The sequence below is a fragment of the Aquila chrysaetos genome, chromosome 21, assembly GCF_900496995.4.
Source record: "Aquila chrysaetos chrysaetos chromosome 21, bAquChr1.4, whole genome shotgun sequence".
Lineage (NCBI taxonomy): Eukaryota > Metazoa > Chordata > Aves > Accipitriformes > Accipitridae > Aquila > Aquila chrysaetos.
In genome coordinates, this window is record NC_044024.1 from 2,479,021 (window position 1) to 2,493,150 (window position 14,130).

The 14,130-nt window shown below is 43.3% G+C and overlaps 1 protein-coding gene across 1 annotated transcript in view; it reads left to right on the top strand.

The window, feature by feature from the left end:
- The first annotated feature begins 203 nt into the window (after positions 1-203).
- LOC115333824 (sodium/hydrogen exchanger 2-like) overlaps positions 204-14,130 on the top strand; it is a 31,166-nt gene continuing 17,239 nt past the window's right edge. Inside the window, exons 1-5 of the mRNA XM_029997301.2 lie at positions 204-756; positions 2,254-2,717; positions 3,086-3,336; positions 8,227-8,444; positions 11,989-12,185. Coding sequence (XP_029853161.1) covers positions 480-756; positions 2,254-2,717; positions 3,086-3,336; positions 8,227-8,444; positions 11,989-12,185 — 1,407 coding nt within the window. The 5' untranslated portion in view covers positions 204-479. The remainder of the gene's footprint in view (positions 757-2,253; positions 2,718-3,085; positions 3,337-8,226; positions 8,445-11,988; positions 12,186-14,130) is intronic.

Sequence of the window (14,130 nt, forward strand, 5' to 3'; positions counted from 1 at the left end):
TCCATTTCTGGATGGGACTGTTTTATGTGGGACCTGTTCCGTCCAAGCCTGGCTGCTCTGGCAGCAGCAAAGATTTATTTTTGGTTTGTTTTTTTTTCCCCCTCCAAGAAGGATTTCTAAGAGACTGGAAGCCAAAATACGGCAAGGGTTAGGGCTAAAATGCAACTTGCCTCTTTCTCAAGCGTGCACAGGTAGGCGGTTAGTCCAAGCGCAGGCGAGGGCATTTCTTCAGGGAGGCATCTGCAGGAGGAGCCTCTGCCTGTTTGGGCACGTGGTGCCAAAGGGTGCAATTCTCCAGCAGGGTCTCCCAGCTGGAAACGAATGGACCAGGGAGGAGAGTCAGGGTGAGGCGGAGCAGCCGCTCCTCTCACTTCGGCGAGCCCAGCTCCAGTGTCTCCAGCAGCGTTCCCGACCGCTCGCCCGCGCCAGCGGGTACCGCCGACGGCCGAATCCCGGCGGCAAACGGCTTCCGAGGGCTGATGGAGGGGCAGAGACCAGGCTGCAAAGCTGCAGCTGCCGTCCTAGCTGGGTCCTTGCTCTCCTCCATCCTCCGAGCCGCCGGGGTCAGAGCCCTGCGGGGCTCCCCGCCGCTGCCGCTGCCGGAGGATGCGATCCCGGAGAACGTCAGCTGGGCTGCTGAGGAATCCCGGGGCAACGAATCCTCGGAGCACGCGTTTTTCTCTCTGGATTACCAGCACGTCCAAGTCCCCTTCGAAATCACGCTCTGGATCATGCTTGCCTCCTTGGCCAAAATAGGTGAGGCGTCTCGAGAGGGTGGGGAAGGACGGCGTGGGCAGGGGTGGCTTTTGCTTCGGCTCTTCGCCGATCTTGGAGCCTGAGATAACGCGCCGAGTCCCAAGGGTGCGCGTATTGTGTGCCAAACGTACTGCACGCGTGGAAAATAACTACCCGGTTTGCATTTTAGGTTGGAAATGACGCGTTTCCATCTTAGAAGTTCCCACCTGTGCACGGTGTTGCTCTTAGTGGGAAAACTGTCAGGGTTTCCAGGAATTTTGTCGAACTGCAGTTATGTACCAAGGTGTGCGTTCACCTCCGTCAGCTTGCCAGCTGCGCTGCGTGCAGGTTGGCCGCTGACATCTTCATCTGAAAATGAAGACTCCTTGATCTCAAAAAAAGGATGCTGTGCCTGGACAGCCACAAGGAATAGTTCAGTCAGTGTGCAGGGTGTTATGCAGCCTAAAATAAAATCTCTCTGCATCAAGGAGGCTAGCTGTGTAATGCTACCTAAGAAATTATATTTTGTGTAAGTTGGACCTATCTTTTTTTTTCCCCTGAAAAACTGGGTATAGAAAATTATAGAAATTATATATTCTTTTTCTTTTTTCTCCTCCAGGAATTGTGATCACTTCTGTTAAATTACTGCTATAAAAGTTATTTTACAGCATTTTTTTCTTCTTTTTTTTTTTTTTTTTTTTCCTTAGAAGGGAGAAATCTCTGAGATTCATTTAGATCAGAACTTCTTTCAGATGGAAATGGTCTTTTTGTTGTGCTGTTCTGCATATTATATGATGAGATCTCAACTCTATTAACATGCATGAAGAAATGATAATGATCACAGATTTTCTTTTATTATTATTATTCCTATTCCAGTTTGGTTTGTTTCAATTACTTTCTTGCTTTTAATAACTCACCTAGAGTACTGGTAGTGGTTGTCAGCATTTCTCTCTAACATCGGGTGTTGCACAAGGCTGCCTTGATTGGTCTTTTTTCAATGTTACCTTTAGCTCTAAGTGTTAATGATTAAATGATATTAAAAGCAGCACCATTTATAATTAATGAGAATGCTTTTTTCGTGATTATTTTTTTGGATGTATGGAATCTGTATTATGTTTAAAATTAGCAGTTGCTATTTACACTAGTGCCGAAGATGGCATGCTAATTAGATTACATCATAAATAATTCTAAAAACCTTTTTATTTATGCAGTTTATTTCACTTTTCTATTTGCGTATTACCTAAAAATATGTCTTTAACCTTATGCTATGATGAACTGCAGTCTAAACCAACAGTAATTTTGGACAGTTTGGGGTTTGGTTTTTTTGTAATCTTTCAGATTTTCTAGCCAATTTGTTCTCGGGTGACTTCACCTTAATTGTGTGCACGTACTACTACTACTCCAAAGCACAGCCTGCTGAAGGTGGGGGCATGGGGAGCTTCGCTGGTGCTCTTCAGCCAGTTTGGGCTGATGAGATAATACTTTTGTTTTTTTTTTTTTCTATTCATCCCCTTCCAGGGTTTCACCTATATAACAAGCTCCCTTCTGTCGTTCCCGAAAGCTGTTTATTGATATTTGTAGGACTCATCATGGGGGGCATCATCTATGGCTTAAACGACAAGTCACCGCCTGTTATGGACAGCGACATCTTTTTCCTCTACCTCCTGCCACCCATCGTCCTTGACGCAGGTTACTTCATGCCCAGCCGTCCCTTTTTTGAGAACATGGGCACTATCCTCCTCTACGCGGTCGTGGGGACGATATGGAACGTGTTTGGGATCGGTTTTTCCCTGTACGGGATCTGCCAGGTGAAAGCCTTTCGCCTGCAGGACGTGTCGTTGCTCCACAACCTCCTGTTCGGCAGCCTGATCGCCGCCGTGGATCCCGTGGCGGTGTTAGCGGTCTTCGAAGAGATCCACGTCAACGAAAAGCTCCACATTTTGGTCTTCGGCGAATCGCTCCTGAACGACGCGGTGACGGTGGTAAGGACTAGCGTCTTTTTTGCGTATTGAATGTTCAGAGGAGGGACGGGCTGGTTGCCGAGAGGTGGGACGTGAGGTCTGCAGAGGGAAAAGGCGTCAACAGCCTCTTCTAGCAGAGGACTCCTGGTCCACTTCTCTGGCCTGAGGTCCTGAGCAGCTTTCAGGTGAACATCTCTAAGACTATGTCTGGAGACAGAAATGCACGAGTGCCTCAGCACTCCCCTGGCAGGAGCCTGACCTCCAGAGAAGGATGCTGACCCCGCACCGGCAGAAATCCCAGCAGCCTGTTTTAGCGTCGTTGCTACATACGGCCGTGTCTGGTGAATATCTTGTTAAAGGCTGGTTTTCTCTTTCATATTTTCACCCAGGTGCTCTACAAGCTATTTCGTTCTTTCTGTGAAATGCCAACCATCAAAAGCGTGGATGTTTTTGCTGGAGTCGGAAAATTCTTTGTGGTTGGGCTAGGAGGAGTATTAGTAGGTCTTACTTTTGGGATGACTGCCGCCTTTACCACGCGATTCACCAAGGATATTCGCGTCATCGAACCGCTCTTTGTCTTCCTGTACAGCTATCTTTCCTACCTCACCGCCGAAATGTTTCACCTTTCGGGGATTGTGGCGTAAGTATGTCCCAGCATCTCACCTGATATTTACTGAAAAGTATCAGAAAAAGTTTTAAAGTAGGTTTGCTTAGTTGGAAGTCTGTGTACAGCCGCAAACAACGAGTATAAAAGCCTATGGAAGAGCCGAGAGGTGTAAGCCCGTTTCACACATTACACATCAATGGTAATAGCTGCGAGTCACAAGCAATCCAGATGACTGCCGCTGGGCAAGCTTCCGACAGCTGATCCGTTTATGTAGGTTATTGAGGAATGTTTATTTGAGCTCCATGGTTTTTGTTTGGAAACCCTGGACGTTCAAGCAGCGAGATGTCTAGTAGATTTGGCAGAGGCAGAAGAGGCTTTCTTGGCATATTTTGTTGTTTTCCATGTGTGGGCTAGTCAAAACCAACATTTGAAGAGCTCCAAGGAGTATTTAATCGACTCCTCGGAAAGGTTTGGTCTCAGTTTACAGCACGTCTGTTCTAGCATCTTGCTCCTCCTCTGCACACCTTACCTACCAGCTGGCTTCGGGTGGTGGCCCCACGGGCGTGCTGGGGCAGACCTTGTGGTGACAGAGCAAAGCGCGTGATGGGGTGGGAGTTGGGAATCCCCTGCAGAGCTGAAGCCTGGAAATATTCCTACTGGTTGGGAGTGGAGGGCTCTAGTGGAAACCTCTGCTTTGGAGATTCTGACTTACCGCCAGAAGTTCAGACACAGCTGACGAGTTTGGCTGGTCTCCCGAGTGAGGGTGTCATCCATCTCCTCTCCACCTCCAGTAATGCTGGAAATCTGCTGACCAATTTCAGCCGAAGGTGTCGGAGATCAAGATTTCAAAGGTACTAAAACCAAAACTGCTTGCAGTTTACTACAGCAATTCTACATAGTCCAAAAAAAAAAAAAAAATTAAAAAAAAAAAAAATCTGTGAATGCAACCCAATCTGCTAAACAGCTCTGCAAATGTTTTCTAGTTAGATTTTTGAAGAACACTTTAGAGTCCTGGCAGGTTTTCTCTGTGAAGCTTTTGTACAACGAGGGTACAGCAACCTGGGGCAGACAGGGACTGCCTGGCTCCGGCAGCCGAGTCCCACGCTGCATCAGACACCATCTCGTGTATCCCCATGCAACTTTTCGGATCAGCGAAGTGAAACTGTTTGTTTCTTTAAATTCAGTCTCTCACAAATTGTAACTTATAGATAATACAGTTAATTTATTTTTCTTTTTACTGGGTAGATCTTTCGATAAAATGAATAATTTGGGGCCAGATCCTTCAGTTTTAAGAGAGGTAATTGAGCTTCATGCTTACCTTGTTGTGCGTTTTCCTTGCAGAGCAGGTGCTGAGGAAAAAAAATAGATACAATAATCCTAATGGTCAAAGAAACCTCACCTTGGAAAGCAGAGACAGATGAAAAACAGAGTGATCCAGTCCTTCGGGTTTCTGTGGGCTGATATCTCTTGCGTTTGGTTCTCCTACCTAAACTAAGTCAGCTGGTGCTGAGGAGCACAACCAACTATTTTACATTTTCCAAAAGACTACAAAGTGTGCTTAGACTGCATTGATAGCTACAGTGTAAACAACTATAAATCTGATCATAATGAAGATAAACATAAAAAAAAATTGTCAGGTACCAGCTAGACACAGGAGTATCTGGGAGATCTATTTTAAAACTAATGGTACTTCTTCGGATATAAACCATTCCTATATCTTGCAGATTTGGTTTCCTTGAATGGTTAATAGGAGCAATATTCTAGCATTACTGAAAACAATTCTAGCTCTGGGAATAGGTAAGAGAAAGCCTATTTATAGGAGCGTAAGACAGAACAGTGAAATAAATAGGCTGCATAATCATCATAGAGCAGAAAACATTCAATCCTAATGGTGTCTACTTCTATCAATCACAATCTACTGTACCCATTATGGAACCCATTTTCTATTCTTTTGAATAATGCATTGTTTCTAAAGCAAAACAATTGCAAAGGCAGCTGATTCCTCCACTGCTGGTCTTATAATTGCCAAATTATAAATACCTCTTTTATATATCTTGATTTCAAACAGTTCAGTCATTTGTGACCAGGGAATACTGTATTATAAGAAGCAGATCTTGGCAGTTTGTTTCCTTGAAAAATAATTTGATTGCCAAAAAAATCAATTCTACGTAGTCCAAAAAAAAAAAAAAAAAAAAAAAAAAAAATCTGTGAATGCAACCCAATCTGCTAAACAGGTCTGCAAATGTTTTTTAGTTAGATTTTTTTTTTTTTTTTTTTTTTGTCCCCTTTGCCCTAGTGGCAGTGTCCGTCTTTGAAGCTGTGACAGGACAGGTCAAGTTTATTCCCTCTCTGTGAATCTGAACCCATATCCACTTTCCAATGACTGTTCCCAAACCACGGTTCTGGAAGTCTCTTGCCCATAAATACTTGTTGGATTTCTTAGTTTCTAGCTGGAACTATTTTACCCACTATTTATTTATTGAGGCAGATACAGAAGAATTTATTATTTTCTTTTTAGCCCGTGGTTCAATCCCTGTTGCTCCTTCTGGTTCAGTGCTTTATGCAAAGTGGGTCAGTCTAAAAAGGATAAATCAAAAAAGACCAGTTTCAGAACATTTTTTAAGTATTGGTGCATTTTCTTAGGAGATGAAAGAACTCAAACAGTTCTCAAAAGTTTGTGAACTCAAACAACATTAGATGAAAAAGGGATTTGAATCTTGGTCTCGCGCTGCTGGATAAAACAGGATCTCTTTCCCCAGGAAGAGTATCATGGCTTTTCTGAGCCTGACCTTTCATATCCTGTGCCTTCACTACAAGTCCTCTCCCTGAAGCCCAGTTTTAATTTCAGACAAACCCAACCGTTTCTTCCTCCTTCAAAAAAAGTATGGCTTTTTTCATGGCGATGAGGAAAAACAAATAACAATTATTTTTAAGTGAAATAAATAGAAAAGTGTGTATTTGTTGGGTTTTTTTTGTTTTAATGCAAAGCCCACTAATCAGTAACTCTCAGTGGGTGGAAGTGCGTATTCATTTGAAAAAGTATTTTTTTTTTCCTCTAATTTCTTATTTGTTGTTCCAACCAAATATCTGATAAGTATTTTCCCATAAGTGTTGCTGATTTCCTTAGTGCTTTACGTAGAGCAGAAATGAATGTCGGTGTTGTCCATCCCTTTGTGTCTCGGTCCAGCAATAGACGCCGAGTTGTGGCAGGGAAGATGTGCTAGTGATTCACTGGTGAGCCAGGAGGAAAGGAGCCTTACTCTGCTTTTGCTAGCAGCGGTGCAGGTTAGGAGCAGCAGTGCAGTGGCCGACGGTGTCTTCCTGAAATAAATAAATAGCTGTGGAGGAGAGAATCGAGGTCTTTGGTTTCATACAGGTTATAAAACCACAACCAGAGCAGAGTCAGCTCTGCCCAGCTGCAAACTGTCCTGTTTGCTGGGGCCTGGGGGCAACCTGGGTTTTTTTCCATCAAAGCCCAAATAATGCAAAGAATCTCCTTTGTGAAATTCTGGGGTTAAATATGATGCTTTCACTACAAAGCGGTAGTTGCACGGCTGTTTTCTGAATAGCTCTTAGCTGAGAGGATACGTTATGGATAATGTGCTGCGGAGGCCACCACCTCTCTTAAACACCTATTTGCACCTATATGGGTCACTTACCTGTCCTGGTCACGGCTGGTGTTTAAAGTCAGTCTGCCAGACCCCGGTGCACTTCTGCAAGCCAAGGATCTACTTCTCTGTGGACTTGTCCGCGTGTGATATAAGGTAAAGAGAGTTACCAAGATGTCCCCTGTGAAAGGAATTTGTAATGCAATAAAACTCTGTGTAGATGGCCTTACCACATACCAATGGAATCAGATCTCGGAAACGTAAAGCCATTTTGCTCTTGTTGGTACAATATTTAGAACAAAAACATTTCTGTCCAGGTTAAACTGTAAAAAATGGAGCTTTGACTTTTTGAGCACTCAATTGTTTCGACCTTCTAAGATTGCTGGCCTGAAAATGTATTGATCTGAAAAGCTGATGAATTAGACTAACCACATGTACCCTGTAACTTGAAGAACCAATTATCCATGAAAAATTGCAAGGCAGAAATTTTAGTTAGTGTTGCACTCTTCTGAAGTGACCTTGGCTATGCAATACCTGAGGAGGTCAGATGTTCCGACTATAGCAACAGCATTTCTTGGCTCATTGTGCAGCCTTATGAGTGTGCTTGAGCATTTTATTGTCTCTTAGTTGCATGGAGTCAATGGCTTCCAGGATGTACCCAAATAATATATAGTGCAAGTCTGGTCAGGCTTAGGAATATACAGTGTGAGGTACGTCGTATGCTTGAGTTTCTCCAACTTAAGATTAGCTTTTGTCCCTTGCGTGGAGTGCAGCATTTGGTCTGCTCTTAAACTACACCAATTCCGAGTCCTACAAGAATCTGCTGTAGTGACCAGATATCAGCCAAACTCACAGAATTCCTATTTACACATTTCTCAGCATGAGAAACAAGTCTCCCATTCCCTCAAATGTCTTTCTCTCATCCGGGCAAAACAGGTAATGTGGGCTCCTAAGCATGAAACCGTTCAGCCCAGATGGTTGGAGTGTGGCAAAGTTAAAGAACTGAAAACAGCGTATTGTGATGGGAAGAGCTGAGTGTAGTTAATTATAGGTATTGCTGTGTGGCTATGATAAATGCAATAGAATGTGAGTTGTTTATCTGTTAAAAAGCAGATTCGGATAGTCTGGTCAACATATATGGTATCTTATTGTCCTGGTGGTCCTCCTGGTATTATTGGACTGATGTAGGAAGTGAACCACTAGCCAGTGAGATGTCTGAAAACATCTAAGACTTGATGAAGCCTATTTTTTTATAAATGACAATGTCTCGATTTTGTGTGCTTAAGTAGAAAAAATTATTGTTTCATTTTCTCAGCATCATTGCTTGTGCCATGGGCATGAAACGTTACGTGGAGGCCAACATCTCTCTGAAGTCTCACACCACAGTCAAATACTTCATGAAGATGTGGAGCAGTGTTAGCGATACCCTCATCTTCATCTTTCTTGGAGTTTCCACCATTGGAGAAAATCATGAGTGGAACTGGCCATACATTTGCTTCACTGTCATTTTCTGTCTCATTTGGAGAGCACTAGGTATGATGAAATTATAGATTTTTTTTTTTTAATATATATTATTATTATTTATGGGAGTGAACAACATGATTCCATTAAATGAGAGAATGCTCCTGTCCCCACCATCATCCTTTTCTGCTCGCTCTGTATGTGTGGTTATCCCAGATGTGAACACAAGGACTGGTGCTTCCCTCCTCCATCACTTGCTCAATAGCAAGTTTTGCATTTTACTGCAGTTTGCTAGTCTCTGCACTCACCATAGACAGCACTGGTGCTAAATAGAAATTCTCACGACATCTATTTTATTGACACCTCTGTCTTAGTCTCTCCTTTGATTGCCATGATCTCCTCTTCCATTTCAGCATATCCTCACGACAGGAGGGAGGCTGTAAGTACATAGCGTGGGATCAGAGAGCTGTGTAAAAGCATGGGGCCTCTGACTGCATATTCTGAATTGCAGAGATTTAAGGGATTTAATTCATACCAAGTTTGTGTGCAGCAGCATCCTTAAATGGGCAACTGGAGGAACCTTCAAACAGCTGTCCCTGGAGATGCTGTTCTGCTTTACAGAAGAGCAGTAAGCTGGGTAGATAACAATTGGGACCTAAAATGTGAGGATGCTTCTGCTCCTACTCAAGAACTTCAGCTAAGGACTAAGAATGACAGACTTGCACAGAATCAGGGAATTGCTGAGGTTGGCAGGGACCTCTCGAGAACATCTGGTCCAAACCCCTGCTTAAGCAGGGTCATCTAGCAGGACTGTCCATACGGCTTTTGATTATCTCTATGCACGGAGACTCTACAGCCTCCCTGGGAAACCTACTGCAGTGTTTGACCAACCTCACAGTAAAAAAGTGACCAAGACTTAGCGATAACAAGAAGAAGAGAGCTATGCATGAAAATACTCTCCTGATAATTGCGGCTAAAGATAATCTTCTTGAGATCAGTCACGATGAAAACAACTGAGTCAAAGAAAGTGAACTCAAATTTGATAGACACTTCAAGAAATTGCTTAAATAGGATAGGTCATGATTAGCAAGACATAGCAGAATGGGTTTTATTAGCTGTTAATACATGCCAAGGTTTGTTTTAATAACTGTGCGCTCTAAATGCGCTTGGAAACATGCTTATTAGTTGTGCATACGTTCAAATGTTTTATTATGATTAAGCGGTTTTCCCTTAAATTATTTGCTCACATGAAAGGAAGTTCTGAGTGAGTTTATCTTTTTTTGGTTCAAAAATTCTTCATTGCAGGACGTAAGGAACTTAGTAACATTGCAGAAGCAATCTGAAAATCCTCTGGCTCTCCAAACACAGCTCTTCTGATTGCATTCTCAAATTATGCAGCACATTATTAGAGAAGGGCTCAGCGCTGCAGCCAGGAAAGAAACCCCTCTTTATATTTCAAATCCCGCTTGAATTAAATAAGAATGCACAAACCAGGGCTGAAAAATCATCTTGCGTATCTGATCCTGAATAGGGTGCCCCTTTTCTGCAGCACCTTCCTGGAGAGCCGTAGGTGTGCCGGGAGGAGGGAAGTCGGGCAGGGTGCTGCATGAAGCCGGGCTGGGAAACTCCTGCCTTGGAGATGGTGGTTGGGATTAAATCCTGACCTGCTCAGACCCATCCGACAGCTCTGGACGTGCTTGAAGCACTGATCCAGAAATGGGAGGTGCCCATAGAGTTTGCTTGCAGGAATTGGGGACTTTTGGGGTTGACAGCACTGGGGTTAGTATGTATGTTGTACCTTAGTCCTTTATTGGACCCTCGTAGTGCTCTTAAATGAGAAATGATTCTGCTGAAGCCTGGGGACTGGAATTCCTTTGCTATAAGAGGTCATCTAAAAAGCAAAATGCATTAACTGCACGACAACACTAGTATTCTACTGTTATCCAAGTACTGGGGAGATTTCCTTCTGCGCTTTTTCAAGGTGTATCTCCAGAAGAAAATATATTCTGTTCAAAATGATTAGTTGTATGTCATCTCTTGGAGCAAACTGGCCTTGAATTAGTTTAGGGAATGCTAATAGTAATTTATGAGGAAGGATTAAATTAAGACAAAAGCCAGGATATCAGCTCAAGTAAATTTTCTTCCTTTAAATCATTGGTACTGCCTGAGCTTACAGTAGCTGAAGATGTGATCTGAGGTATGGTTTGGTTTTTTTTTTTTTAAAGTTACAAAGAACCTTGAAACCAAAGTACTTCACATCTGCTGGTCTGGGCAGCAGCTCCACGGTGCTCAGGGGATGGAGAAGGTATTGCAAGGTTCAGTTAATTGAGTTCCCTATTCCTCCCAGCTTTTTGTTTTCTTCCAACTGGTCTGATGTGCAATCAAAGTTCAGATATTTTTAGTTGTATGCGTGTGAAGATGTTTGATATGTACATTACAAGTGCACTATTTTGGACATTTATTTCTCTTACAAACACCCTTTAGAAAAGCAATAGTGATGGAGATCCAGCTAATTCCTTGCAAAAGTCAATGACAGTCTGTGTCATCAGTTCTCAAAATGGCCATTAATCTTCAGGAAATAAGATGTTGATCATATCTGTTGGTATTAAGATCACGGCTTACTGATTTAAGGCCTGACTTTTTGTACCTTTCTGCATCTGCTTATGTATTTGCAAATGACTATAAATTACATCAATTGCTGTGTCACCTTACGTAGTCTTAAATTCACACGGTATAAATCTTTGAGGGCAAGATTTGTGAAGAAACAACATTAATGCCGGCAGAATATACATCAAATATTTAGAGTGCTTTGGCTACTGCTTGGAAACTTTTGGAAATCAGAGGGTAACTGGTGGCTAAATTGTTGCTGGTGGTTTGCCTTGAAAGCGTTTATAATCCAAGCAATTCAATCATTTGTTATCATCAATTAGAATAAATCAATTAATATTTCAATTCTCAGAATCTGGCTCTGTATCATTATGCCGGTAGATGTAAAATTTCAGCTGGCACGTGACCATAGGATTGCCCTAAAAACTTTAACTAACTACGGTCAAAATAGATGTGCTAATACATCCTATGCTGCCAGTAGTTATTGTTTATTCAGTATTTAGCTGGTGCTTAACACGGAGTCACCAGGTAACGGGTACGGTCTGGGGAGCCGCAGTCATGGGAGCGGGATGACACTAAAACTCCCCTGCCCAGTTCAGAGTCCTTCTGAAGGAAACTCTGGTTTCCCAGCTGGACTGTGATAAGCACAAGGCTGAGTTAAAAACCAAGAGAATTTGATACAAGATGAGCTACCTAAAATTTTGTAGTTGTACAAACCCCCAGAACTATGGCCAGTCAATGCTGTTTGTAATCCCCCAAATCAGAAATGTGTTGGGGATTAATTTTTATCTGGACAAATCAAATGCAAACCTGTTGGACCAGGCTGTGGAAGAAAAGCCATTCTCCAGTGGCATATTGGGAATATAATACCTTGGGCCCTGGCCAGTTCCTCGTGGTTGGTGTTTACCAGTTTAGTGATGTTTTACTGTAAAATATATCATAAGGTTATGAGTTTTATCTAATTGCTCTTTTTGTTTGATGTGCTCCCATCTTCTTTCCTGCTTTTCAGGGGTTCTCGTGCTGACTTTCTTTGTGAATAGATTTCACGTGAACACCATCACCAGCAAAGACCAATTCATTATAGCGTATGGGGGTCTCCGAGGGGCCATTTGTTTCTCTTTGGTGTTCTTGCTTCCTGACTTTCACAGAAAGAAGCTCTTCATTGCAGCAACAACTGTTGTCATCCTCTTCACCGTGTTCGTACAGGTAAAAACAATCTCGGTGTCACCAGCAGATGTAAAGAATGAGGATGTTTTTTTTTCCGGACAAGTAACCAGTACTAAACCATTAGATGGATATAAGGATTTACCATTTATTGAAACTTGCCCTCCATCAAGTGGTTGGCATATAAAAATTTAAAATTATTATTGAAAGAGGCAGAAGGTGTGAGAATGTGTCACACGTTCGTGAGGTTGACTAGCAGCTGTTGACTTACAACATCTGCTGTAGCATTTCCCCTGATAACTTGTCCCATCTTTGATCTGGTCCATCCATATTTGTGTAGCAGTGGTGAAAATTGTGAAGAATGATGCTGGCATAGGTTTCCTCTCTGAAGTAGTGCTTTTACGTGTTTTATGCGAGAGCAAAGCCAACACAAATCAGCCTCTACAACTAGTTTGCTGTTTGAGCAAGGTAAGAACCAGTTGTTATCGTAGGCCTTGTCACGAAAAGAAATGCTGCCTGAGCCATGCAGTACTGAAGGTCAGTTTTCCTGATCCCAAAGGTGAGAAGACGGAAGATACTGGAGATACTCCAAACCTTCTGAACATGGGCAGCAAGAATTTTAAAAGAGGTTTATGGTTTGGTCATCTCAGTTTTGGTAGTTCACAAGTGGGACAATTTAAAGGAGCCTCATTTTGAAGGAGTGACGACTTATCATTTTCTGAGAATGAGTTCCATTTTATTGGGGCATGCAACAGCGGAAGCAACAACAGTCATTAGTTGTTTATCAAAATGTTTTGTATATATGCCTGAGATGTTTTCACATTCATGCAGCAAAGCAGCTGCAGTTATTTTATGATGATGCAGCAGGAAGGGGATTGCTTTAACTCTTCCACCGGAAAAAAATTTTGGGTGTGTTACTTGTTATAAAAGCAAGGAAAATCAGAAGCAACTAAAAAAGTCATAGCACATTTTATTTATTTGCCTCTCATTTTTCTTTTGTAACTGATCCCTAAGCCCTGTTGCTACCTGCTTTCTTTTTCTGCCCTGGTGATTCTTGGGCTGTTTCCTACCCAGCGGGGAAGCTTCTGCAAGCGAATGCAACCTGCCCACATCAGGGGGAGGCTGTGGATGTGTTAACCCCCCCACTGCCAGGGTAGGGGACAGAGGTTGACCCTCACAGCACTAGTTGCTCTGAGATAATTGGGTTTATTGTTGAAAGCACAATTTTTTTTTTTTTTTTTAATCTTTTTAAAGACTGATTTCTGCTGTGGGTGTTTTTTGCAAAGCCCAATCCTCTAGAAAATGGGCTGTAGGAGCATCTGCAGCTTGAACTGCTTTTGGGGAGCCCATGGGAGCTACCACATCTGCCCCTGCCTGCAGTTACATAGTGGGCAAGTGGGCAAGGACCCACGCTAGCCAGCCTGCAGCTGGGACAGGGGCACAACTTGGTGCTGGTATTGCTCTCCTTACTTAACATGCTTTTATTTTTCACGGATTCTGAAGGAGCAGCCCCCCGGGGGTATGATGGAGAAGGATTTTTCCCTCCCTTAGGCACAAGCTGAGGAGTTGCTGGACTCCAGGGTGCAGCGCAGCCCTGCTCGGGAGCAGGCAGGCAGGCAGCAGCTCCCGGCATTGCCCTGACATCTACTGGTAAAAGAGTTCTTGCAGCTTCCCGTGGGATGAAGATTTTGGCTATCTCTCCTTGCTCTTCCCTGCCCAGCAGCAAGTCTGTAAGGGTGAGGCTCCTCGCAGGGTTTCTCTGCAGGCACCCCTTTTCCTTCACCTGCCAAACGCTGGCACGTTTGAAGGAGGATGGGGTGGAAAAATTGGGGTTGTCTGGTCCTGAAGTGAGCGAGGCTGATGTCTGTGCCAAAAAAGTTCAGAGTGGGTCTCCTCTGAACCCATCCCTAGGGCAGGTGGGATGGGGGGGCTGGGAAAGACGCCGTGCAGAAAAGGGATGTTAATGCTCAACTCTCCTCTGTGCCCA